This window comes from Giraffa tippelskirchi, chromosome 6, assembly GCF_054371585.1.
Source record: "Giraffa tippelskirchi isolate mGirTip1 chromosome 6, T2T-mGirTip1v1.2.pri, whole genome shotgun sequence".
Classification (NCBI taxonomy): Eukaryota; Metazoa; Chordata; class Mammalia; order Artiodactyla; family Giraffidae; genus Giraffa; species Giraffa tippelskirchi.
In genome coordinates, this window is record NC_137280.1 from 82,498,976 (window position 1) to 82,524,062 (window position 25,087).

At 53.7% G+C, this 25,087-nt stretch overlaps 1 protein-coding gene, 1 long non-coding RNA gene and 1 pseudogene across 9 annotated transcripts in view; 2 read left to right on the plus strand and 1 right to left on the minus strand.

Annotated features, from left to right (window-relative positions):
- PBX4 (PBX homeobox 4) overlaps positions 1 to 10,877 on the plus strand; it is a 52,775-nt gene extending 41,898 nt beyond the window's left edge. For 3 of the 8 annotated variants that reach the window (XM_081496084.1, XM_081496090.1, XM_081496087.1), the window contains 6 exons: positions 3,134 to 3,378; positions 3,653 to 3,843; positions 4,087 to 4,222; positions 7,595 to 7,751; positions 8,010 to 8,195; positions 10,164 to 10,877. In XM_081496084.1, coding sequence (XP_081352210.1) covers positions 3,134 to 3,378; positions 3,653 to 3,843; positions 4,087 to 4,222; positions 7,595 to 7,751; positions 8,010 to 8,195; positions 10,164 to 10,246 — 998 coding nt within the window. In that variant the 3' untranslated portion in view covers positions 10,247 to 10,877. The other 5 variants (XM_081496086.1, XM_081496088.1, XM_081496089.1 and 2 more) reach the window with 5 other exon arrangements.
- Positions 2,023 to 7,776, minus strand: LOC145508770 (uncharacterized). The gene is made up of 4 exons (XR_014055598.1): positions 7,492 to 7,776; positions 7,066 to 7,275; positions 6,635 to 6,727; positions 2,023 to 2,278 (listed from the first exon to the last, which is right to left on the minus strand). It is a non-coding gene; the product is annotated as an uncharacterized LOC145508770 (long non-coding RNA).
- Positions 10,878 to 17,809: 6,932 nt separating the features above from the next.
- On the plus strand, positions 17,810 to 17,968 carry LOC145509433 (cytochrome b-c1 complex subunit 10 pseudogene; annotated as a pseudogene).
- The last annotated feature ends 7,119 nt before the right edge of the window (positions 17,969 to 25,087 follow it).

Consider the following 25,087-nt stretch of genomic DNA (forward strand, 5'->3'; position numbering starts at 1 on the left):
GTTTACATCTGGTGCTTCTTGAAGACCAAGTAAGGCCGTTAGAGAATTAGGTCTCTGAACTGGAAGGCCCGCAACTGATAAAAGGGATCCTTTTCCTTTATTTCTTTCAGAAAGAGCCCTGTTGCAGCCCAGTGGGACTAAATGGAAAGGGTTCTTTTGTGTGAGTTGAGAGCCCCTGAATCTGAGGAGGTAGAGGTCCCTGCATGTGAGGAAAATTCCTGCAAGGATACCTCTTGAACTCCTTCAGTTTTTGCTAGAGAGTTTTTGACAAAAAAGTTCATCTGTTAAATAGGGAACAAGAAAGGGGCACATGATTAATGAGCAAATATCTATATGATAGGATCACTCATTTTTTTTTTTTAGCTGCACCATATGCAGCTTACAGGACCAGGGGTTGAACCAGGGAAAGCGCTGAGTCCTAACCACTGAACCACCAGGGAATTCCCTAAGCTCAATTCTTATTTGAGCACTTAAGTCAATTAGTAGCTGATAATACTGGGAGCCTGTTTCTAAGAAAAGACTTAAAACTTTGTTTTTCTTGGAAGTCAGAACTACATGGAATCTATATCATCTGTCATTACCTCCTTCCCCATTCCCTGCCTCCCATCGCCTTAGGAACCACCCCTCAACCTTCCTGCCTCTGTCTCCACAGATTTGTGTTCCATCACTGAAAAAGCAGGGAAAAAACAGGTCCTGCAAGACCACACTCCCTGGACCCAAGCCTCATTCTGTAATCCCTGCAGCAGCCTCCTCCCTGCACTCCCTGCCTCCCATCCTCCTCTGAACTTGCTAGTCAGGCTTCACCCCACCATACCCTGCAGCTGCTTTTGCAGAGGTTAACAATCTTCCCCTGGTTGGATGGCATCACTGACTCAATGGACATGAGTTTGAATAAACTCCAGGAGTTGGTGATGGACAGGGAGGCCTGGCATGCTGCAGTCCATGGAGTTGCAAAGAGTTGGACACAACTGAGCAACTGAACTGAACTGAACTGAACTGAACAATCTTCCCCTAATGACCAAGCCTATGTTTTTGCCCCTCTGTTACCACTCCTGATTATTCTTCCACCTGCCTCATGACTCTTTCCATCTCCTCCTTTGCCTGCCCTTTAAATGCTGATTTTCTAGCATTCAGGGGGTGTGGCCTTCTCATAGATGTACCTGCAGGTACTGGTAGATAAAAACAGATTTCCCAAACACACGCCACACACCGATGACTCATGAATACCTGCTCGCACCTGAACTGGTCAGCTCAGCCCCAGCTCCCAGGTAGCAGCTGCTTCGCAGCCAGCCAGACATTTGTGCTGAGCTGTGTCAGGGACCAGCCTGACACCACCTTTTCACCTGCCTGCCTGCTGTTTTGAGTGCTCTGCTTGGGAAAAGTAGAGCCTTCCAGGGTGAATGTAGGAGTTGTCACAGCTTCTTCCTTTTTCTCAAGTCCTGGTAGCTCAGATGGTAAAGAATCCACCTGTCAGTGCAGGAAACATAGGATGCACAGGTTTGATCCCTGGGTCAGGAAGATCCCCTGGAAAAGAGGAAATGGCAACCCACTCCAATATTCTTGCCTAGGAAATCTGTTGAACAGAGGAGCCTGGTGGGCTACAGTCTATGGGGTCGCAAAAAGTCAGACACAACTGAGAGACTAACATTTTCATATTCCGGTGGTCATAGTCTGGGGCCTCTCCCTCTGGCCACCTTGTAGCTGATATGTACCCCTTGGACAGAAGCAGCTTGTCCCCTGCCCATCCACTACCTGTCCAGTCCTGCCCTTGAGCACATCACCTAGCTAGGATGGCTTCTCCATGTTATAAAGCCAGTTGACTGTGTCTATGCTCAAACTAACTCATCTCTCAGTGGGTTAGCTCATCTTTTCTGGCACCTCTGGATCCATCTTTTCCTCTGATTTTACAGCAAAAACCCTCCCCTCAACACACTCACACAACAGACACAGACACAACAGTTGTATTATCAAACCAAAGTTCAGTCACCTGAAAAGCAAATTCACTCTACTGACACCAGGTCATGGTAAAGGAAAGTACAGCATTTATTTCAGGGCGCCAAGCAAGGCAGTGGGAGACAAGCCTCAGATCTACCCCACTTTGGTCTTTGAATGAGGATCTTTTTTTAAGGGGGAGAACAGAGAGGCTGGAATTAAGCCTCATCTTGTGACATTTCATAATCGTAGTTTCAACAGTCAGGATGTTTCTGTCTTACGAGTCACTCTCCAGGTGGTCCAAGCCTTGGGTGTCTATTAGCTCATCTTGCCCTGGAGACACAACCTGAGTTTGTACATAAATGATGAAATATCTATAATAGCAATTTTAGCACCTTAACCGTGTTATCAACAACAGAATATTAGTCATCTGACTGGTTGATTAGTGTTCAGTTAACTTGGGGTTGAGGCTTCTCAGGTGGCTCAATGGTAAAGAATCCACCTGCCAAGCAAGAGACTCAGGTTTGATCCCTGGGTCAGGAAGATCCCCTGGAGGAGGGCATGGCAACCCACTCCAGTATTCTTGCCTGGAGAATCCCATGGACAGAGGAGCCTGGCGGGCTACAGTCCATGGAGTCACGAAAGAGTCACACATGACTTTGCAACTGAACAACACAGGGTTGAGATCAAAGGGGATGAGAAAGGGAATAAGGTTTTAGATAGAGATGTTAATGAGGCTCAGAAAGGGAACTTGGTTTTTGGGGGGCTCAGTTTCAGACACATGCCAGCACAGCCTTGCCCAAAGCCAGGCTGCCACTAGCCTTCATATTCCTGTCTTTGCAGTATGAGCATCTGGAAGGTGCCTCCTCTCCCATCTGGAGGTGTGATTCAGGGCTTCAGGCTTTCCAGCACCCAGTGCCATCCCACCCCTGCCCTGCCTGGAGCTCCACATGTACCCAGCTGTGAGCTGTGGGCTCTGGCATGTCTGCCCCCTACACTCCTGGCACCCTAACTGGGCTCCTGAGCACAGCACCGAGACCAGCATCACAGTGGGTTATTTGATGTCTGTTATCAGAGAGTCTTTCTTTCCCCGAAAGGGTTCTGTGAAGAATGTTGAGACACGTGGCCAGTGCTAGCACTCTGTTGTGGTGGGTTTTGCTCCAACAACAGACACTGATTCCATCTCCTCTTTCTGATCCAGTGTCGAGCACCCATGGCATTCAGCAAGAGGGTCCCCCTGATGCTCAGCTCCTGAGGCTGGATAACATGCTGCTGGCCGAGGGCATGTCCAGGCCTGAGAAGCAAGGGAGGGGAGCATCGGCAGCAGCCAACACAGCAACACCAGGTGGCCGTCCAAATGACAGTGGCCTGGAGCACTCTGACTACACGGCCAAGCTGTCCCAGATCCGACAGATGTACCACTCCGAGCTAGAGAAATATGAACAGGTGATCTTTCTGCGTGTAAGAGTTTCTATCATGTGAATGCACGTTTGTCAAAGGAAAACATGGAGTACAAACTGCTTTCCCTTGGCAGCAATGAGCAGAGAGCCCACGAACTTGGTCTCATAGCAGAGATGGCTGATTTGACCACAGCCTCTTGCCATCATTTCTCAGTAGCCAGCCTGTGTGAGAGGCTCGGGGAGCAGGTGGCTGGTCCCACACGGGACCCCGGGCCAGCCTACTAGGTGGTCACCAGCTGGCATGTGTGTCCCCACCCCAGGCCTGCCGTGAGTTCACCATGCACGTCACCAACCTTCTCCAGGAGCAGAGCAGGATCAGACCCGTCTTGCCCATGGAGATAGAGCACATGGTGGGTGTCATCCATGGCAAGTTCAACAGCATCCAGATACAGCTGAAGCAGAGCACCTGTGAGGCTGTGATGACCCTGCGCGCAAGGTTCCTCGATGCCAGGTCAGGCCCTACCCCCAACCTGTGACCTCAGGAAGAGGAAGCAAGTCCTGCGCTGGTTTGGGTCTGAGTTATGGGAGCCCCCCAGCCTAGGCAGGGGCTCTGACCACGGCTGTAGGTGCTGCCCTCACACAGCCTCCAGGAAGGCTATGAAGTGCTGACTGCTGCTGTTACAGCCTCTAGGAGATCAGAGATGGGCATGAGGCCCCATGGATGATCACCAGCTGAGGCTGTCTGTCTTCTCAGGCGTAAGCGGCAGAATTTCAGCAAGCAAGCCACAGAGGTGCTGAATGAATACTTTTATTCCCATTTGAGCAACCCATACCCCAGTGAAGAAGCCAAAGAGGAGCTGGCCAGGAGTGGTGGCATCACGGTCTCCCAGGTGATGGTCCTTTCCTGCCACACCTCCCTGAACCCGAAAGGGACACCCAGGGAGGTTCATGAAATGTGTGGAGCAGGAGCCGAATGTGGCGTGTAGCCACAGCCAAACGTGGAGTGCGGCCTTGGAACTGGCTGTCTGGGCTCAGGTCCCAGGTCTGGGCTGTGAACGTGGGCCTCAGGCAGGAAGCCACACCTACCCTCCCACGCTCCCTGAGGCAATAGGTGTGGAGTGTGAGGTCGTGACACCACTGAGTATAGCACTTGGTCGTGACACTTAGTGAATTGCAGTCATTAGGAATGTTTTTTTAAACCTTACATTCTTTGTTTATATATTTAGTTTGCGCAGGCTTCTCTCTAGTTGTGGCGAGCAGAGCTGCTCTTCATTGGCAGCGGCTTCTCCTGTTGTGGAGCACAGGATCTAGGGCAAGTGGGCTTCAGTACTTGTGGCTCCCGCGCTCCAGAGCGCAGGCTCAGTAGTTGCTCCACGGCATGTGGGATCTTCCTGGATCAGGGATCGAACCATGTCTCCTGTGTTGGCAGGTAGAGTCTTTACCACTGAACCACCAAGGAAGACCAGTCGTTAAGATTTAATATTCTCATATCAGAGAGGTGTGCTGTGTTCCGTAAGATGGGTGGGGTATAAGCGTAGGAGAAGAAAAAGCTTGGAGCAAAATTAGGACTTAAAGTGAAAGACCAGCTCTTGTGCAAAAGTACCAATTCAGTTATCCTGGAATAAATTCAGGCATGTGCATTACCTGCTAGTTTCTCAGACAGTCCAGTGTGTGTGACTGAAGGTACAAGACAGGCAACACCTGGCTCCAGATGGGAAATAGGAGCGCAGGTTGGAGAAGAGACCCGGACAACTTCGGGCCATATTGGGATGACTGTTCATCTCAGTGGAATTGGGGTGGGGCTGGGGCTAAGGCGAGAGCCCAAGAAATATGTCAGAAGGTTTTGTTGTTTGTCTTTTAAGATCTGTTTACGTACTGATTTTTATCTGTGCTGGGTCTTTGCTGCTTTGCCCGGGCTTTCTCTAGCTGCAGAGAGCGGGGGCTACTGTCTAGCCACGCTGTGCAGCCTTCTCATTGCGGTGGCTTCTCTTGCTGTGGAGCTCCACAAGGGTGCTCCAGCTTGGGTTTTGCTGCTCTGAGACATGTGGGATCTTTCTGGACCTGGGATTGAACTCATGTCTCCTGCATTGGCAGGTGGATTCTTAACCACTAGACCACCGGGGAAGCCCTTTCAAAAGGTTTTAAAATGAGAACAGTTAAGTACAGGCAGGCCACAAGCGAGAAAAAGGACCAGGCAACACCCAGGGCAGTGTGGGGGTCAGCACCCGCCTCTGGCCGCAGAGAGGGCCACCAGGGACACGGACTCAGTAAGCAGGACCACCCGCCTGAAGGCAGCCACCTCCTCCCGCTGTGCTGTGGGAGGGGCTGAGTTTCCAGCCCAGTCACCACCCCCTGCCCCGGTCCCTGCCAAATCCAGCAGCAACTTGGGGACAATGGCGCTCAGGAACTCTGCAGGGTCACACAGGCAGCGGGGCCTTACAGGCGTCCTCACTCGCCTGGAACTGCCACGGTATCCTCAGCACTTCAGAGCTGAAGTGAGGGCTACGCCTCTAGGACCTTGAGGCCCAGAAGAAGTGGGAGGCATGGCAGCCCATCTGTCCCCAGGAGCGGTTGTCTGGAAATGACCAGATTCACTTCAGGGCCTGCCACCTCCGAGAGCAGATGGGTCTTGGGTCTAAACTTCATCTGACGAGAGAGTTCGTGGCCACATTCCAGTGACTCCTGCTTAGTGGCTGGGCCCTGACATCCCTGCCTGCCCACCAGCAGCAGAATTCTGTCCTGGGACCCCTCCCCACTGTGGTGGCTGCTCGGTAGGAATGGCTGACAGCTGAGGGAGGGCTCCAAATGTGGTGCTGGCTGTGAGGTCCACTTAAGGAGACGATAGTGGGGCAACGTTAGGCACAGGGTGCGGCAGACAAGACCACGGATGTTTTCAGGCAGGATCATCTGCAACTCCAGACTGAGGAGTCCCGAGGGGGAAGGACAGGAGACCTGAGCCCATGGACAGGGCAATGGGTGGAAACCCGAGTGGCTACAGCTGCTGCTACATGGACCAAAGGGGCCAGAGGGACTGGGCAGAGGGAGTGGCCGGTGACGCCGAGCTGTGGCTAGCCTTGCAGAGAGGGCATCTCGCTCCTGTCCACGGTGCTGGGACAGACCCTGTAGGGAGGGCGGACCCCGGCCTGAGCCAGCTCCCCCGCAGACACCCACTTGGGAAGTGTGCTCTTCATCCCTCTAAAATGCCAATTGAATTCAACATGGAAAACCGCTCGCTGACATTCCTCTCTGCAAACTTCACCACAGACGTGTGGGTGCATCCCTGTAGGTAAGTGGGTGCTTACCTGGCTTGCTTGTGAGCAGGTCACACTCACACTGAGGGCAGGAGAGTTGAGAGCAGGGAACACACATGGGGCTTTTTCTGTCCATGGTTGACACTGAGAGGATTACAGAGGGACATGAAAGAAACTGATTTTTAAAGGAGAAAAAGTCATCCACAGTTCTGCCATGCAATTCAACTGCGTGTGTCTGTGCATGAAACTGCAGGGCACACATGAAACTGCATATCCTGTTTGGGATGTGCGGTGTATTTGGTTGTGCTCATATAGCTGGGCGCGGTCCAGTCTCTCACCCAGCCAGGGGTGGGGAGGGGAAGGCGCACCTGGCCTCTGGCGGATGGAGACCAGGGATGCTGCTGGCACCCTCAGGGCCCAGGACACCGGCCCCCAGAGAGCGATCCACAGGGAGGAGCCCTGCCCAGAGGGCTCATGCTTACAAGATATGTGTGACTGCAGCTCCCTCCCAACCGGCTTCGAGGACTGAAGGCTGCCTGTGCTCCTCTCCAGCTCAGCTCCTTCCCCTGCTCCGTCAGGTGGTCCTTTATCCTTTGATAAGTTTTGGATTCGGTTGCATTCTCTGCTTAGATTGCATTCCCAGAAACGCGGTTGCTCGTGCACGTGTCGCGCATCGGGATTCAGCCTGTGGCCTGCAGTGAGCAGACACTGGTCTCTCCGAGCGTGTGACACATGCCTGCTCTTCTCCCACCTCCACCCTCATCCCAGGTTCCCTGGGCGCCTGGTCCTCAAGCAGCAACACAGCTCCTCCCTCTCTGTAAGCTGCGCCGACCGCAGGGCGCCCCCAACACACGGTAGACGTTTCCCTGTGCCCAGGGTTCATCAGTGCCACCTTCCCAGCCTCTCACCCTGTCCCAGGGCCACGCGCTGTCACTCAGCCATGTCCCCCTCATTTCGTGTCTCACTGCTCCGTCAGCCTTTCCAGGGACTTCTGTCGCCGTGTGTCCACAGGTCTCCAACTGGTTCGGCAACAAAAGAATCCGGTATAAAAAGAACATGAGGAAGTTTCAAGAAGAGGGTACCATCTACACAGCCAAGACAGCAGTGAATGTCACCGAAGTCAGGAGCCCCGGGCGCCAGGCCAGCTGCCCATCGATGTCCCACTCCAGTGAGTGAGGCCACCCAGCCCGGCTCGGGGGCTCCCCAAGGCTGAGCGCCCCGAGCTGCACATGCCTCTCTCCTCTGTTCACACTGTGAGGTTTCCGTTCCCACGGAGATGGTCCCCATCAAGTCACACAGCCCTGCAGGCTGTGCGGGTGCCGTGGGGACAGAAGGAGCACCCCAGAAGGCTGGTCTCCACACCCACATAGGCTGCAGGAGGGCTGGAGGCTGTGGGAGTCACATTCATGCCCTCTTCCTGACCCAGGGTCTGGCGAGTCCCACCTGAGGCATTGCTGCGCCTCCCGGGGCAGGAACACTTGTCCTGACCCAGCCGACCCCTGCAGGCTCCTCTGGCCCCTTTCCGCTGACCAGCCCCGGGGACACGCTTATCTGCCTGCAGACGCTGGTTGGCCTCCAGCCCACCCCCCGGGGAGGCAGCCTTCTGGCCCAGGTGAGTCTGTGGCACAGCCCCAAGGCCTGTGGGGTCCCCGACTCAGATGAGCAGGCCTGGAGCCCCTGTGGGTGGCAGGTCCTCGGGACCGGCCACCTCAGCCGCATCTCGGTCTCCGCGGGCTCTCGTGAAGGGCATGACAATCAGGTGGGCCCGTCAGGCCCTCGTCACGGGGAGGATGCAGGCTGGCGGAGCTGCCTCAAGGAGCTCGGCACTGTGGGCCTGCTCAGTAGAGACCTCAGTCCTCACAGGACTCAGTGGGCACTGAGGGCTTTCCCTGTTGGGAAGGGGCCCTCCTTCCCCGAGGAGGCAGAGGGTAGGGTGGGAAAATGAGACCCTGATGGTCTGAAGGTGCAGCCCCCTGAGCTCAGACCCTGCAGCATGCCTCACCATCCCAGCCACCCCCTCAGATGGTGCCCAGCTGGGCCAGAGTGAAGGTCCATTTTGGTGACTGGGAAGAGCGTGGGCCTCAGATTGCGGCTGTCTCATGATGTGCCCTCAGGAACTTTCTCAGGGTGTGGGACACCATCCCTCTCGTGGCCCCCCACTGACAGCCATGGTCGGGGGGCGGCTACGGGGCCTGGCCCCACACTCAGGACTGTCCTGTGGAGCTGTGCAGGTACAGGTGCAATACAGCCATGCAGCAGTGGGCAGCCAGACTGTTTGCTTCAGACTCAAATCTCCCTCCTCAGTATACCCCTCTTAAAGATGCAGGGAATGGATGCCTCCTGGGGCAGTGCATCCCATCACCATGGCAACCCCACAGCCCACTGTGAGCCCCTGCCAGAGCCAGCACTCTGATGCCACCAGGTGGCCAGCTCATCCTACTCTGCACTTGCCCAAGGCCCAGCGCCATGAGCACAGTAGGGACAAGCCTGTGAGTGGCTCAGTGTGAGGGGTCCATGGACCGGGGCCCGGGTCCTGTCAGCCCCACGTAGTAAGCGGGAAAGTGCGGGTTGTGGTATGCACACACAGGTGGACCCCAGTCCCCTGGCCTGGGCAGGCACAGATGCTCTTCCCAAGAGAAGGTCTCCAGGCTGAGCACCCCCGCTCCCCCCCAAGCTGGGCACCGACTCCTCTGCCCTGAGCTGCCCTGTGGCTCCCAGGCTCCCACTGGGCCCCAGCCTGTCACCTCTCAGGCCTGCCAGGTGAGCCCTCCCCTCCTCACTCATGTCTTCCTGCCGGGGTCATAGGCCTGTGGTGTCCATCCGAGGGCAGAGTATGTCCCCCTGAGGCCAGCGTCCCCGCCCCAGGTGCTTTCAGACTGAGGCTGAGTGGGGCAGTGCTGGCCTTCCAGTTCTCTAGCAGGCCCGGGAGACATGTGGGAGGTAACAGCTGTGGGGAGAGCGAGAAGGGAGCAGGGTCTTGGGCCTCGTGGGGCTGGATGCATTAGAGGATGCAGGCAGGAAGGTTCAGCCTGTTAAGGAAAGTTTGAGAATGAGGAAGAAGGGGAGCTTGTGAGTTACTGCTCTCATGGGCTGCAAACAGGACTCACCTTGGAGCAGACAGCCATTGTCAGTAGTGGTTTCCATGACAGTGGGGGGTCTGTGGACGAACACCCCACAGTCACGTGTGCCCAGTACATCCCCACATGCAGACAGAGTCCCCCCAGCCAGCAGCCATGGCCCTTCCCTCCCAACTCCCAGTCAGGCACGCCTCCTGCTGGGTTCCTGAACCTCTTGCTGCTCAGCACATCTCACCACTGTCTTTCAGGGCCCACCATTAGCTCGGGGCCTGCCTGGGCCTCCCTCCCCGTCAGAGCACGTGCCATGGTGCCCCATCCCTCCCCTGCCAGTGCTCAGCCAGTGAAAGCCAGACCCTGCCAAGGAAGCACGTCCGTGTGGAGGCCAGCGGCGGCTCCGGGCAGACCCCTCCGTGCCCCTCGCCTCCTGGCTCCTCGCAGTTCTCAGCCTGTTCTAAGGGACATGGAGGCTGGACAGGCCCCCCTCTGAATCTCTGTCTTTTCAGGCCAGGGGCAGCTGGCAGGTGAAACGAATGTCAACTGCTTAACCCGTTGGCAACCCCGGCAGTGCCACCTCAGACGCATCTAATTAAATGCTGGGACGAGCAGAAAAGAGGAGCGTGTGACCTGCCAAGGTTCCCTGGGCCTCGTGTTCCTTCAGAAAACCCAGAGCTGACAGCAGAGGGCACTGCCTGAGCGACGGCCAGAGACACCGACGCCATCGTCTGCTTATCAGCTGGGATCTGAAACAGCTTGAGATGCTGCTTGTTCTCCCAACTCCTGTTTATATATATATATATAGACATATATATATATATAGTAATTTATGGTTAAGACTATGAACTATTTCTAGAAGAAATTCTGGAACCAATTCTGCCATTAAAACTTTGGACTGACTTTAATTTTGCCGCCATTCACCCCAGATCTGTTGCTGGCAGTGGCTGACGACGCAAAGATCTGTTGCTGGCAGTGGCTGACGACGCAAGTGCAGTTGTGTGAGTTGTGACCTTTTGCTCACTGGTCCGTCCCGGTGCCAACTTGCCCAGACACTGTCTCCCACCCTGACTTGTGTTGTGTTATGAAAATGCAGTTTTCATTTCAGTCTGTTGTGAGCTCAGGGTTTTACCGGAATTAGTTTGGCACTTTTCTTTCTTCCGTTAATACAAGTTCTACCATTTTCAGTTGAAATGTCATTCGAGACAATAAACTTCCCAAGCGCTTTCCTGCCTCTGTGCTCTTGAAATCCCGCTGGCCTGAGGTTCGGTGCTCAGCATGGCCCGCCTCCCAGGTGTCCCTCTGTCCCCTCACCTGGTTCCTCCTCTGCTTCAGCCTTCAGGTGGACCTTCGCTCCATCTCTTCTTCCTCTTCCACTCCCTGGGAATGAAGATGGTAGAGCTGGGGGACTTCCCTGGTGGTCCAGTAGCTAAGACTCTGGGCTTCCAATGCAAGAGGCCCGGGTTCTATCCCTGGTCAAGAAACTGGATCCCACGTGCCACAGCGGAGTTCACATGCCACACCTAAAGTCCCCCGTGCCACAGCTGAGGCCTGGTGCAGCCAAAACAAGATGGTAAGAGAACTAAATGAGCCTGGACTGGGGACAGCTCAGGGCCCTGAGCAAATATGTTGTATCTGCCCATCAGTCTACGTCACGGGGCCCTGAGCCCACACTGCCGGCTGACTCCACGACTAGCCCCTGAGCTTCCATCCAGAGGCTTTCTTCTCTGCACACAGTATGTTCCAACTCCCACACACCTCCACACAGCTCACCCCAGATCCTGGCCAGTTGAACGCGTCACCATTCTCCTGGGTCTCAGTCTCCAAGCCCCCCCATGTCTCCCTCCTGTCTCCACCCCCTGCGGTGCCACCACTGCTCTAGTGAGGGATGCGGACAGGAAACGAGGTGCAGGAGTGAAAGTCCGCCAGGCACAGCCATGCAGCATGGCAGGATCACAGCCTGCACCCCAAAAGGCTGAGCACAGTGGTCTCTAGGAATCAGAAGACCTCAGCCACCTCCCTTCTGGCTTCCATCCACCTGCCCACCCTACCTGTCACAGCTGCAGGCCTGCTCCTCTCACCTGACCTATCACCACACTGCCCTCCACATCTGCATTTCTGTTTGGGAACCAAGAAATGGGTTTCTTTTCTTTTTTTTTTAAATATATTTTCTTGGCCGCACTGCAGGGCATGTGGGATCTTAGTTCCCTGACCAGGGATGGAACCCATGTCTTTGCATTGGAAGCACAGAGTCTTAACCACTGGACCACTAGGGAAGTCTCAAGAAATAGGTTTGTAGGGAAGGTAATACAGTCTCAGCTGACCCCATCCAGGCCCTGGCCCCCTCTCCACCGGCATCCACTGCAGACCCATCCTCAGAGTTAGGGTTGGGTCCTACCAAGATGGTCTGTGAGGGTCTGTGTGTCCCTGCATGCACGTCCCCACCTGGCACGCCCTGCTTTTCTCCACGTGATGTGCTTGGAGTGGTCACTGCCTCTGCATCTGGGAAGATCTTCCTCCAGTGAATGAGCCCCTCATTCCTGGTATTGGATACTTAGGGTCGTTCCATCGTTGCAGCCCTGGGCCCTCACTGCCCCTCAGCTCAGCAGCTCCTGAGTGCTGAGTGCCGGTCAGCGAGCCGCCCCGGGCCTGGCTCTTTGCATAGTTACTGCCTCTTTTCTCCCCTTCAGTGCAGTGTTGCAGTGCTCAGGCGTGTCCGACTCTTTGTGACCCCCTGGACTGTGGCCCACCAGGCTCCTCTGTCCGTGGGATTCTCCGGGCAAGAATACTGGAGTGGGTTGACATTTCCATCTCCAGGGGATCTTCCCGACCCAGGGATCAAACCTGTGTCTCCTGCATTTGTAGGCAGGATTCTTTACTACTAAGCTGCCTGGAAAGCCACAGGGGCCAGCCATCAGGACCTCCCCCTGCACCTGTGACATTTCCACTGAGCACTCCCCCAGCAGGAATGGTTAAGATGCTAGGAAGCCCCAAAACCACAGCCTGGGGTAGGGAGAGTCTCAGTAGAGGCTGTTGAGCAGCCCACCTAAAAGAAGACCCCCTCCCCATGAGCAGTCACTTCCCAGTCCCCCTCCCCAGCCCCTGACAACCACGAATCTGCTCTCTGTCTCCATGAGTTTGCCTGTTCCAGACATTTCATACACACAGAGTCACACAATGCAAGGCCTTCTGTGTCTGGCTCCTGTCTTTTGGCCTGTTTTCGAGGCTGAGTGGGGTGCTCTGAACCACAGGGAGACTAGACGGGAAGTCACAGAGGGATCAGCAGGCTTGGTGAGTCCACACAGCTGGGCAGAGGAGTCATGTTCAGGATAGAAATTTGGAAGCTGGGACAAGGATCTACTGTATAGCACATGGAATTCTGCTCAATGTTATGTGGCAGACTGGAAGGGAGGGAAGTTTGGGGAAGAATGGATGCATGTATATATGTATGGCTGAGTCCCTTTGCTGTTCACCTGAAATTATCACAACATTGTTAACTGACTATACACCAATACATAATAAAAAGTTTTTTTTAATTAAAAGAACTTCTTTTGTAAAGTGAAAGAAATAAAGGAGATATTGCAAAACTTAAAAAAAAGAAAGAAAGAAATTTGGAAGTTGGGAAAGGCCAAAATACAGGACAAAAATCAAGAGAGGATGTCACAAGTCAGAAAGACAGGTTTCAGGTGGAGAAAGTGAAGCCTCACCTGCGTGGCCAGACTGAGCAGCATGGGCTCAGTGGAGCCACGGAGCCATAAGCTAGTTCAAGAAGCAATCAGAGACAGAGAGCACAGTCAGCTCTTGGGCACATTTGCAGCAGAAATGTCACCAGAGGCCACGGGGTGTGAGAGGGAGACTGAGGCAAGGTGTGGGGAGAGCTGCCAGGCAGGTCCTGAGGGAGGGAAAGTGGGATGTGCCAGGGGAGGTCGTCTGAACCCTGGAGAGGAGGTGGCGAGCACAGGTGCTGGAGAAAGCCCTGCAGGGCTGTCCCAAGGGAAACAGACAACGTTGCAACGTGTGTGTCCCAGGCAGCCCTGGAGCTTACCCTCACTTGCCCCCTCTTGTGGCCATGGCGTGAATGCAGCTCTGGGTTGGTTTAGCCTCCAGCTTCCGGCTGGGTGTCTTAGAGTTTTTCAACTTGAGGAAACTCCCTACGTCAAATTCACCTAAAGTCACACATTTCATATGACATTACTCAAAAAATGCCTGAAATGTGCCCACACAACAGTAATCAAACTGTAAGGATTACAGGTGCTCAGAGGAGTCCCCCTGCTGGCAGAGTGGGTGCTGATGGCACCTCCATGCAACAGGAGGGGACATTGAGTCTCGGAGGCTTGGTGACCTGTGCCCCAGGCCCCAGTTAGGAGAGAGGTAGGCAGACCCAAGGCCTTTAGCCTGAAAGCTGATCAGGGGAGACTGCTCATCAGTACAGCGACTCAAGATGGCAATTTTCTAGAATCTATTCATATTAAAAATGAACATACTCTTTCCCTCAGCAGTTTGCCTTCTAAGAATTTTTCTACAAAAGCATGCAAAATGATGCATTTCCTGCTACATTTTTTGTAACTGCAAAAAAAGGAAAATAAATATTTGTCAGTTGAGAATTATTTGGGGCTTCCCCAATGACTCAGCAGTAAAGAATCTGCATATGATGCAAGAGATGTTGGTTTGATCCCTGAGTTGGGAAGATCCCCTGGAAGAGGAAATGGCAAACCACTCCAGTATTCTTGTCTGGAAGAAATCCCGAGGACAAAGGAGCCTGGTGGGCTATAATCCATGGGGTCACAAAGGGTCAGACACGACTGCATAACTAAGCACGAAGCACAGGAACTGTTTAAATCAGGCTGTTGAGTCATGTGGTGGAATAGTATACAACCATTAAAAAGCTGAAGCAGTTTTTCTCCACAAAGTGTTACTGTAAAGAGTAGGAAGATAACAATTTCCATACCTTTTTAAAAATGAGGAGGTATCCAAATATCTTTGGAAGGAGTCACATGGCACAGCCATGATCACTGCGGAAGCAACCAAGGATCAGGGATTGGTAGGAAACCAGTCTCTCTTTTCTCTGTATACCCTTGGGCAGTCTGCATTTTAGAAATCCCTAAGGGCCTGGTGGGCTACAGTTTGTGGGGTCGCAAGAGTCAGATACGACTTAGCAACTAAACAACAACAAAAAGAGGCTTGTGCAGGGAGAGGAGAGGGAGCCCATGGAACACTGAGATCTGCTTGTTATCCACCCACTGATCCTTGGCTGGGAAGTACATGATCTGGGGTCTTACCTGAAAGGAGGCCCACAGGAGAAGGATCTGGAGGCCACCGCACAGGGAGGAGAGGGTGGGAGATCCCGGCTCTGTGTCCCACCATCATCCACCAGGGTCGCCATGGCCCTGCAGAGAGTACAGAGCTGGAGGCCTGCTAGGGACCCCGGGATGGACGACCCCTTACCTTGTAGCTGTGGGGTTCAAAGGCAGATCCACACAAAGGGTCAGGCTCAGGGAAGGAAACGAGACCTCCGCTGTCACTATGCTACTCAATGTGTCCCTTGCAAAGTGTCTGACCACCCTCACTCGGGCTCGCTCGCCCTCGTGATATTTGCATGTGTGTTTGTTGTTTGCATATAATAGGCATGATTTGCTTTATTTGAATTAAACGTGTGTGTGATTTGCATATTTTTGCATGCCATTTGTGTAGTTTTTTAGAGATCTTTTTTTTGTGAGCCACTTTGTTGGGAGATGGAGACTGGGAATCCATTTCCTGGGCAGCCTCTGAGAGGTGAGTGGACACCTCCCCCAGGTTCTGTGAAATCTCATCTCCATCACCTGGTTGGGAGCCCCAGGAAGGCACACTCTGTCTGCTTAGAGCTCCACGCACCCTCTGAGACAAAAGCCACCATAACTTGGACAAGGCTCCAAGCAGCTGGACACAAGAGTCTTGAGGGCTACTCTGGGTTGTCTAGGTCAGAGATGGGTTTAAATGGAGGTTCTGGGTCACTGGATCCAGGGCAAACCTGGGAATCTGCATTTCCACCAGCTCCCAGGTAAGGCTGGCATTCTGACCAGATGTCTGAGCAGGAAAACCGCTAATTTTCTCTCTGATCCACACATCTTAACCCCAAGGCTCCCACCAGAGAAAAATTTACTCTAATATTAATCATAGAGGCTTTCCAGGTGCCTCCTGCCAATGTAGGAGACCTAGGTTCAATCCCCGGGTGGGGAAGATCCCCTGGAGAAGGAAATGGCTACCCACTCGAGCATTCTTACCTGGGAAATGGACAGAGGACCATGGCAGGCTATAGTCCATAGGGTCGCAAAAGAGTCAGACACGACTTAGCAACCAAACAACAACAATATTCATCATGATACTCAATTAGCAAAGTGTCTGAAGTTGATTGGTGATTTAAAGAAAGAAAACGTCTGGTTTTAGGTTAGAGTTTTGCAAGTAGCAGCCATGTCCCTGGAATGTGTGACCCTGACTGGGGTGACTGCCCCTGTCTGGGCATGGACCCTGCACATGACAACCTTCCGTTGGGGCCAGCTTAGACAAGGTGCTGCTGGACTGTCAGATCCTTCGGTTCCTTATTTGGGAACATTGAGAAATTGGAAAGAGTGTTGAACGAAATAAAAATGCACAACATGAACATATATACACTACTATATATATGATAGATAACAAACAAGCACCTACTCTATAGCACAGAGAACTCTACCTGGTATCTGTATACCTATAATAACCTATACAGGAAAAGAATCTGAAAAAGAATGGATACATATATATGTATAACTGAAGCACTTTGCCATACACCTGAAACTAATGCAACGTTGTAGATCAACTATCAGTCAGTCAGTTCAGTTGCTCAGTCGTGTCAGACTCTTTGCGACCCCATGGACTGCAGCACACCAGGCTTCCCTGTCCATCACCAACTCCCGGAGACTGCTCAAACTCATGTCCATCGAGTCAGTGATGCCATCCAACCATCTCATCCTCTGTCATCCCTTCTCCTCCTGCCTTCAATCTTTCCCAGCATCAGGGTCTTTTCTGATGAGTCAGTTCTTTGCATCAGGTGGCCAAAGTATTGGAGCTTCAGCATCAGTCCTTCCAATGAATATTCAGGATTGATTTCCTTTAGGATTGACTGGTTTGATCTCCTTGCAGCCCAAGGGACTCTCAATAGTCTTCTCCAACACCACGGTTCAAAAGCATCAATTCTTTGGTCCTCAGCTTTCTTTATGGTCCAACTCTCACATCCATATATGATCTACTGGAAAAACCATAGCTTTGACTACATGGACCTTTGTCAGCAAAGTGATGTCTCTTTTTTTTAATATGCTGTCTAGGTTTGTCATAGCTTTTCTTCCAAGGAGCAAGTGTCTTTTAATTTCGTGGCTGCAGTCACCATCTGCAGTGATTTTGGAGCCCAAGAAAATACTGTTTCCATTGTTTCCCTATCTGTTTGCCATGAAGTGATGGGACAAGATACCATGATCTTTGTTTTTTGAATGTTGAGTTACTCCAATATAAAATGAAAATTAAATTTTGAAAAATGCACAGCATGAGACCTGTGAGTTTCAGTTTTATTTGGGGATTGATTGAGGACTATAGCCCCTACAGCCTCTCAGAGAATTCCTAGCAACTGCTCTAAAGAGGTGGGGAGGATGTCAGCATGTACGTGATCTTGGAGAAGGAGAATGTGCAATCAAACACGTATCTCAGAAGAGCTGCTACTCACAAGAACCAGATGTCTCAGTTAATGATTTCAGCGCTTTTCTAAGCACTGAAAAGATGCAAGAAACTGAGTTCATAAACGTTTTCTCCTGAAAATACCTACCTATCTGAAGGGCTATTTGACCAGTTTCCCCAGAGCACTGAGAGCTTCTTTCCTAATCTCTGCCCCGAACTCCTTTCAGGGTGTGTTGAAGGTGAGCAATTGCAGTGGCTCATGACCCAGACCTTGTAGAACCAGGTGATGAGGAACCGTCTTCAGGCATGAAGGGTAGCACTTTAAATCTCAAACACACATCCAAATGTGTAGGAGTCTGAGATCAGGGAGCCAGAGGACCTGAATTTTAGGGTAACTGACAGATGCAGGAGCAGTGTTGAGGGGCCTCCTACTGGCCCATGATTGCACTGATTCATGCAAGAATCACCAGCCAGCCTGGGAATGCTGAATAGGTTCCTGGGCCCATACTACTGTGATCTGGCCAGAAACTGGGTTCCTAAGGAGGGCATGAGGGGCACCGTGGGCACCGTGGGACTAGTGTGGGCTACCCCGTGGTGACTGACTCTGGACTGGGTGCCCTACTTCAATGGCAAGTTTTAGGACAATTAGAACTTCCTCGGTGGTCCAGTGGTTAAGACTCTGTGCTTCCACGGCAAGGAGGCATGGGTTCACTCTCTGGTCAGGGAACTAAGATCCCACACTCTGAGCAACCACACACACACATACACACAGATCGAAGACTGATTACACTGACCCCCACCTCCAGTACCGGTGGTGTCTGGTGGTGCTGCCTCCTTCCATCTGCCTCTGGAGTGGCCCAGGAAGGCGAGGAAACACACAGCGCGAATTAGACTGCCTCTGTTGGCGGGTACAGTTTGATGTGTGAATGCGCACAACACTAAACTTCGCTCTGGGAAAAAAAAAGAATCACCAGTGACGGGGGGTTGGGAAGGAGGCTCAAGAAAGAGGAGATATATGTTACTTATAGCTGATTCTGGGCTTTCCAGGTGGCCCAGTGCTAAAGAATTCACCTGCCCAATACAGGAGACACAACAGATGCAAGTTCTATCCCTGGGTCAGAAAGATCCCCTGGAGGAGGAAATGGTAACCCACTCCAGTATTCTTGCCTGGGAATTCTCACGAACAGAGGAGCCTGGTGGGCTACAGTGCGTGGGGCCACAAAGGGTCGGACACCACTGAATGACAGAGGAGAGCACATAGCTGATTCACGTTGTATGTTGTTTTACAGCAGAAACTAATATTCTTGAGAGTCCCTTGGACTGCAAGGAGATCAAAGCAAAGGAAATCAATTCTGCGTATTCACTGGAAGGACTGACGCTGAAGCTGAAGCTCCAATACTTTGACCACCTGATGCGAAGAGCTGACTCATTAGAAAAGACCCTGATGATGGAAAAGATTGAAGGTGGGAGGAGAGGGGACGACAGAGGATAAGATGATTGAATGGCATCATCGACTCAATGGACATGAGTTTGAGCAAACTCTAGGAGATGGTGATGGACAGGGAAGCCTGGCTTGCTGCAGTCCATGGGGTCGCAAAGAATCGGACACGACTGAGCGACTGTACAACCACAAGTGGACACCAACATCAGCAAAAAAGAAAAGTTTAAAGAATGAATTAGAGCTATTCTTGCTAGCCTCCCTCAACTGAAGGACTGGGGAAACTGAGGCACATGGAGGTAACCCTGAGGATATGAAGTGGCAGAACTTGAACTTGAGTTCTGACCCACTGGGCTGGCCCCTGGAGGGGATCCTTTCTCTCCTGGCAGGTATCCATGGTGTGAGGTGGTCCAGCCCATGTCCTGCCCTCCTTGAGCCTCAGTTTTCCCCTCTGTGAAGTGGAAATACTAATAGAAGTAACTCCTGCCCCCACAGGCTTGGTGGGAATCACGAGAGTGCTAAGGACCCAAAGCATGGTGTCCATGTTCTTGGAGAGTCTGGGGTTATCTTGTCCCCCTTCCGAGGGGAACACAGAGACAGGAAGACAAGAGGGAAGAGGTCTGACCGATGGCAGCCTGGCTCAGGATGGCATAGTTTCTGTGATGGCCTGTGAGGGCCGGGAGCATAGACTTGAGGGTGGACAGACCCATCTCCCTGCCTCTTCCTCACTCGGCCACCAGAGGGCGCACAGACAACATGGAGCAAGTCCAGGCCCGGGGGGCCCCCTTTCCTCTCAGACTCGACTCCCTTTTCCTCCTCCTCCAGGCCACTACCCCTCCCAGAAACATGCTCCCATCCCAGGGCTTTTGCACTGGCTGTTCCCTCCGCCCGATGGCCTCTGTTTCCTTCTTTCCCCAGTGAACTGCTGTACCCCACCCCGCAAGATCCCACCCCTGTCCTCTGCTCCCAGCCCGCTTCCTACAGCCCCTCTCCCCAGGACCTGACTCCTCAGGGTCCCTGACACACGACGGCCCGCTGCCCAGCTTTCTTTCCAGCCGCCGCCTCCTCACCAGCCAGCCAGCGTCCAAGGGCCACGAGCACTTCAAGGGCCACAATGTTTTGGTTTCTCCTGCCTGGCCCTTCTTTCCCCTCTGGAATAAAGATGGGGCAACTCCAAAAACAGTGGGGGAGGGAATTCCCTAGGTTCAATCCCTGGTCCGGGAACTAAGATCCAGCAAGCCAGGAGGCACGACCAAAAAAAACAAAAGAACAGAGACGGGGCAGCTCTGCAGCTGCTGTGGCTCCAGTTATTCTCCGTCTAGGCCCCTCCCCGCTCCTCCCCTGCCCAAATGCTGCCAACTCACCTGGGACAGGACGGGACTGGGCTATACGTCCAGGGAGGATCTTCCCCTCTGTGGTCCCAAGATTTTGGTTTATTTTCTTTCTCTTTTTTGGCTTCCCAGCTTGCGAGATCTTAGTTCCCTGACCAGAGATTGAACAGGCAGCCTCAGCAGTGGAAGCTCAGAGTCCTAACCACTAGTCCAGCAGGGAATTCCCTCTGGTTGTCAGTCATACTCCTGCCTGGCCGATGGGGATTTTCCAGACCAAAGCGAATCCTGGGGAGGGCTGAGAGATGAGGAGAGCTGTGGTCTGTGTGGAGGGGAGGTCTGTGACCCCCCAGATACCCTGTGTTGATGGATGGTCAAAGTCCCCCCGAAGCTTCTGGCTTCATTTCACCGTCGCTCCCGGTGAAACCAGGACACTGGGCAGGCATGCGTTCTTGGCCCACCCGGACTGCTCCCGCCCTCACCTGAATCGTCCCCTCACTGGAACCCCAGTGTGTCACCCACATGCAGACTGGACTCTGGCGCCTCCCCTCATTTGGTCCCTCCCCAGCCCTGGGTCCAGCTTTGTTTGACATAAGAGGCTGGTCTTGTGCTCAGGGGTCTCCATGGTGACCCAACAAGGGTTCACACAGAGCCCCTGCCCCCCACCGACAGAACCATGAGAGCCACAGAGGATGTGTGAGCAGGGCAGCAGCAGAGCCTGTGGGAAGCTGGGGTCGCTCAGGCCAAACCAGGTGGCGCAGGCTGCAACTCCCCCTTTGATCTCCAGGGGGCATCCCAGCCCCAAAGACAGGGTCACCAGGGCCTTATCCTAGCTCACCAGCAAGGGAATGGCTCCTACTTCCAGAATCGGCCATGCTATCCCAGGATACCAAGCAAACCCTCTGAGCCTTGGTTTTCCCATCTGTAAAGTAGAGCAACTATAGGAACAACCTCACTGGGAGGCGTCAGGAAAGAGATGCAAGTAAATGCTTCAGCATCCAGTATGTGCTCAACAGATGTGTGGGCCATCTGCCCAGCCCAGGGCTTAGGCTTAGGCAGGTGGACAGAGAGATTAGCGTTGAAGCATGGCCGTGGGGCAAGGAGCACATTCTGGGGGAAGGCCACTTGGGTCCACTTAGGACATGCTGAATGCCAAGGGCATGGGGGAGGTCTAGAGGCCCAGGAAGGGGCTGAACCCGTGGAAGGGTGTGGGGTGGGGTTTACTCAGGCTGCGTGACATCCCCTTCATGTGGTCAAGGGAGCCAGAGCTACCTGTGGGGAATCAGCCCAGTTATAGGCCCCTGGCTGCTGGCTATGACAGTTGTAAAGGAATGAGCTCCCCGTGGTCAGGGGCATGCAAGCAAACAAAAGGTTTCCAACAGCATCTGGGCCAGGGGACAAGCCAAGAGGCCTGATTCTCTGAGGACCCATTAAGAGGCAGGTCACATCCTGACCGCAGGAGACCGAGAGGAGTACTGCCCAGCATCTGGATTCCCCTGTCAGAGGCAGCAGGTTCCAGAGAGCTAGAGAACGGACATTCCTCAGATCCAGGCGCCCGGGCAGGCCGCTCCTGCCTGGCGAAACGTAAGCTGGGTCTGGCCGCGTGGACTGCGTGTTTTTCCAGTGGCTTCTTCAGCCACAGCCTGACCACAACCTAGATTCCGTCGGGCCGGCCATTTCCAAGTGTTTGTGTTCAGCTGGGCCAGACGGCGGGCCCGTGGCTTTGGCCTCCCAGAAAGCCCAAAGAAGCACCACCAGCCTCCTACTCAGACAGCCCTCTGGCCCAGAAGCCGCTCATTAAAGCTGCTCATTAAAGCCACTCAGCAGAGAATGACATGGGATACGGGAGAGGGACAATCGTGCTGAGGGCCAGGGGGAGCTTGTGTGTCCCATGAGCAGGGATTCCCCCCCAGCCAGGACCCCAGGTGCAAAGACACGACCCTGGGCAAAGCTGACTTCCTGGAACCCCTCCATGCTGGCCTTCAAACTTTAGGGTCAGCTTACGACCATGTCAGCTGCCGCAGTTGTAAGTCAGAAGCCAGCACGGTATGTGAACAGCCCTGCCTCTGTGTGGTACTTCCCTCTTAGCTTTCCTTGGCTGTAAACTAGAGATGATAATGGAGCCTGTCATTGATGAGATCCAACCCAATGCCTAGCAGGTGCTACACAAACCTGAGGACTCTTCTATGCTTCCGGGCTGGGTCTGGCTGCCTTCCCCATCAGACTGAAAGCTCCCTGAAGGGAGAGGCTGGGTCCTTCCAGAGGAGGTAGTGAATGCTCAGAACCCTCACAGGCAAAAGGTAAACTCTAAAACCAGCATTCAAGACCGTCGGATATCTGATAGTGGTTTGGCAAACTCCTATTCACTCTTCAAAGCCAATAGCAAATGTCCTCTTCTCCAGAAAGCCTTCCTTTGGCCCTTCTGTTTTTTTTTTTCTTTCCAGTCCCTGACCCTCTTGTTAGCCCAAATCAGACTCCTACAGGCTGAGGTATCTGTGTCTGGCTCTGGGTCCCTCTTCAGAATGGGGTTCTGGAAAGACCAGACTAAGCACAATCAAGCTTCACTGTACCCAGAGGTCTGCATGGAGACATCACATGAGAGCACACGGGTGCACATCTGTGTGTCTGTTCTGTCTGTCTGTCCCTGTCCCTGTGCCCCCAGGAGGGGCAGCCAGGTGAACTCCCCCCAGACCACCCAAGACCGAGGCATCTTTACAAGAGGCAAGCAGCGTGGGCTGAGCAGGGCCCCTTGGGGCTCTGACTTGGCTTGGAGCTCATCTGTCTCCCGACTCTCAGCAGAGAAGAAGTGGGGCTGTGAGCAGCCAGCCTCAGCCTCTACCTCGCAGGTACTGTGCCCTATGACCCACCATCAGAACTCAAGCTCCATATGGGGCAAAGGACAGGCTGGGGCTCCGGGGGAGAGGACTGAGTCCTGCGTGGGCCCCCCCACCACTGCCTTGAGGGAGGCCCCGCCAGGCAGCCTTCGAGGACATACCTGAGGTTTGGCAACACCCGACCAGACAGCCCCCAGGGCTGAGTCAGCAGGAAGGGATTCAGGACTTCCCAGGAAAAGCATCTGGGACTCCGAGGCACCCCGGCCCCAGCCCACACCCTCCCCAGGGCTGCCGGAAGGTGGGAGGTGCCACGTGCAACAGGCTGTGCCCCGTGTGCTTCATGGGACTGAACTGTGGGGGTTCGTGGAGGCTTAGAAGCGAGCCCGACCTCGGCAGTCTGGGTGTCTGAGGGTTGAGTGTCCCCAAGAGCAGGGCAATATGAGGGGGACTGTGGGTGTTGATGCCCGGCTGTGTGCAAATGCGCTTGGCCACTGGCACCTCGCAGGACCCTGTTGCATAGGCTTTTGTCTGGACGCATCCGCCTGGGCAGCTGTGAGCTGTCCCATGCAGCGTGAGCAGCAAATCCAGCCAGTGCACTTTGAGGGGGCAGACTTCAGGTGGGACTGTGATGACACATGACAGGGAGCTGAAAGAGTGACAAGAAGGTGGCTGGGTGGTGTGGGAGGGAGCGTCTGGCTGGGGAGGACAGGGACAGGGCGTGGCCAGGACGGTGTGACCTCAGGACTGACAGTGAGGACCCCTGACCCCACCTGCCGCATCTCCGGGGGGCACGGTACCTGTGACCTGGTAGGCCGGAAGATGTTCCCTGCATGTCTGTTGCTCCCCCGATCCCTGGGGTCTCCTCCCTCCTGCCTGCCCAGATCTCCCACCCCAGGCCCTGGGGTCTGGCCTCCGCTCTTGCCCTGGGAGGGGTCAGACAGCTGGACATAGGCGTTCAGCTAGACTATTCTTTCTCTGTTGGCCCTCTGCCTCTGTTTTCCGCCATTAAAATGCAAGCATTCCCCCCCACCACCTCACTGAAGCCAGGTCTCCCCGCCAGGCTGGCTCCAGTCTTTGGGGTCTACGACTGGGTCATATCCAACTCTGAGGGCTGATGAGGGAGACAGACAGGGCTAGGGAAGTGGTGGGTGGCTGCGCCAGGGCCACGAGGCCGTGACAGAGGAGCCAGCAACATCCAGCCAGGAGAGGAGGCTGCCCGAGGGGAGGGGGCTCTGGCCTGCAGCTTTGGACCCTACAAGGGCTGCCATGTGGGAGGGGGCAGACCCCAGTTCCATAAAAGAAACACTTCCCCACATGCTTTCCCATAACAGTTCTAGAAGAGCCTTTGCTATGAGAAATTATGTGATCTTCCCCTGTTTCAGGACCTTCTGTGGTTCCCCACCAACCTCCAGAGACTCTTCAGCTCCTCACTCGGCATTCAAGGCTTTGTTCACCTCCCCTGGGTATCTCCCATCTCCAGGCCCACTTGAGGTCTCCCTTCTCAGCCTTCACATGTATCTTTCCAGCTGCCTGGTATGCCCTTCCTGCCTTGCCCACCAGGAAAACTCCTATACATCCTTCAAGACCCACTGCCTATGTCCCTTTCTCTGGGAAACATTACCCTTTCCCTCAGTCTAGAGTGTCCCCATTTCCTGTGTGACCCTGGGCAAGTTCCTTCAGTTGTGAAATGAGAGGTATGTGTGTGAAAAATCACCCTTACGAGAAGTACATTTGGGGGCCCAAGACAATAAATATACATTATGGTGTTAGTTGCTCAGTCGTGTCTGACTCTTTACAACCCCATGGACTGTGGCCTGCCAAGCTCTTCTGTCCATGGAATTCTCCAGACAAGAATAAAATGCCCTTAAAGTGAGTTAGGGCTGGGAGAGGGGGCAAAGAGAGCATGTATCCAGTCAGTGCTCAATGCCTGTTCATTTTCCTTTCTCCTCCTGGATTCTACAGGTTTGAGACTCTCTTGTTCTTAAGCGCCGCTCCAAGATTTTTCTCCCACTCACAGTACTAGGAATTTTAAGAACCCCTGGTTCTAAAATTAAAAGTCTAAAATGCCGTGGGCAGACCAAGGACCTCTTTGTGCCCTGAGCTGACCCTGGGGTGGCTGAGACTGGGGTCTCTGGGGGGAGGCCTTATGCCCCCCCACA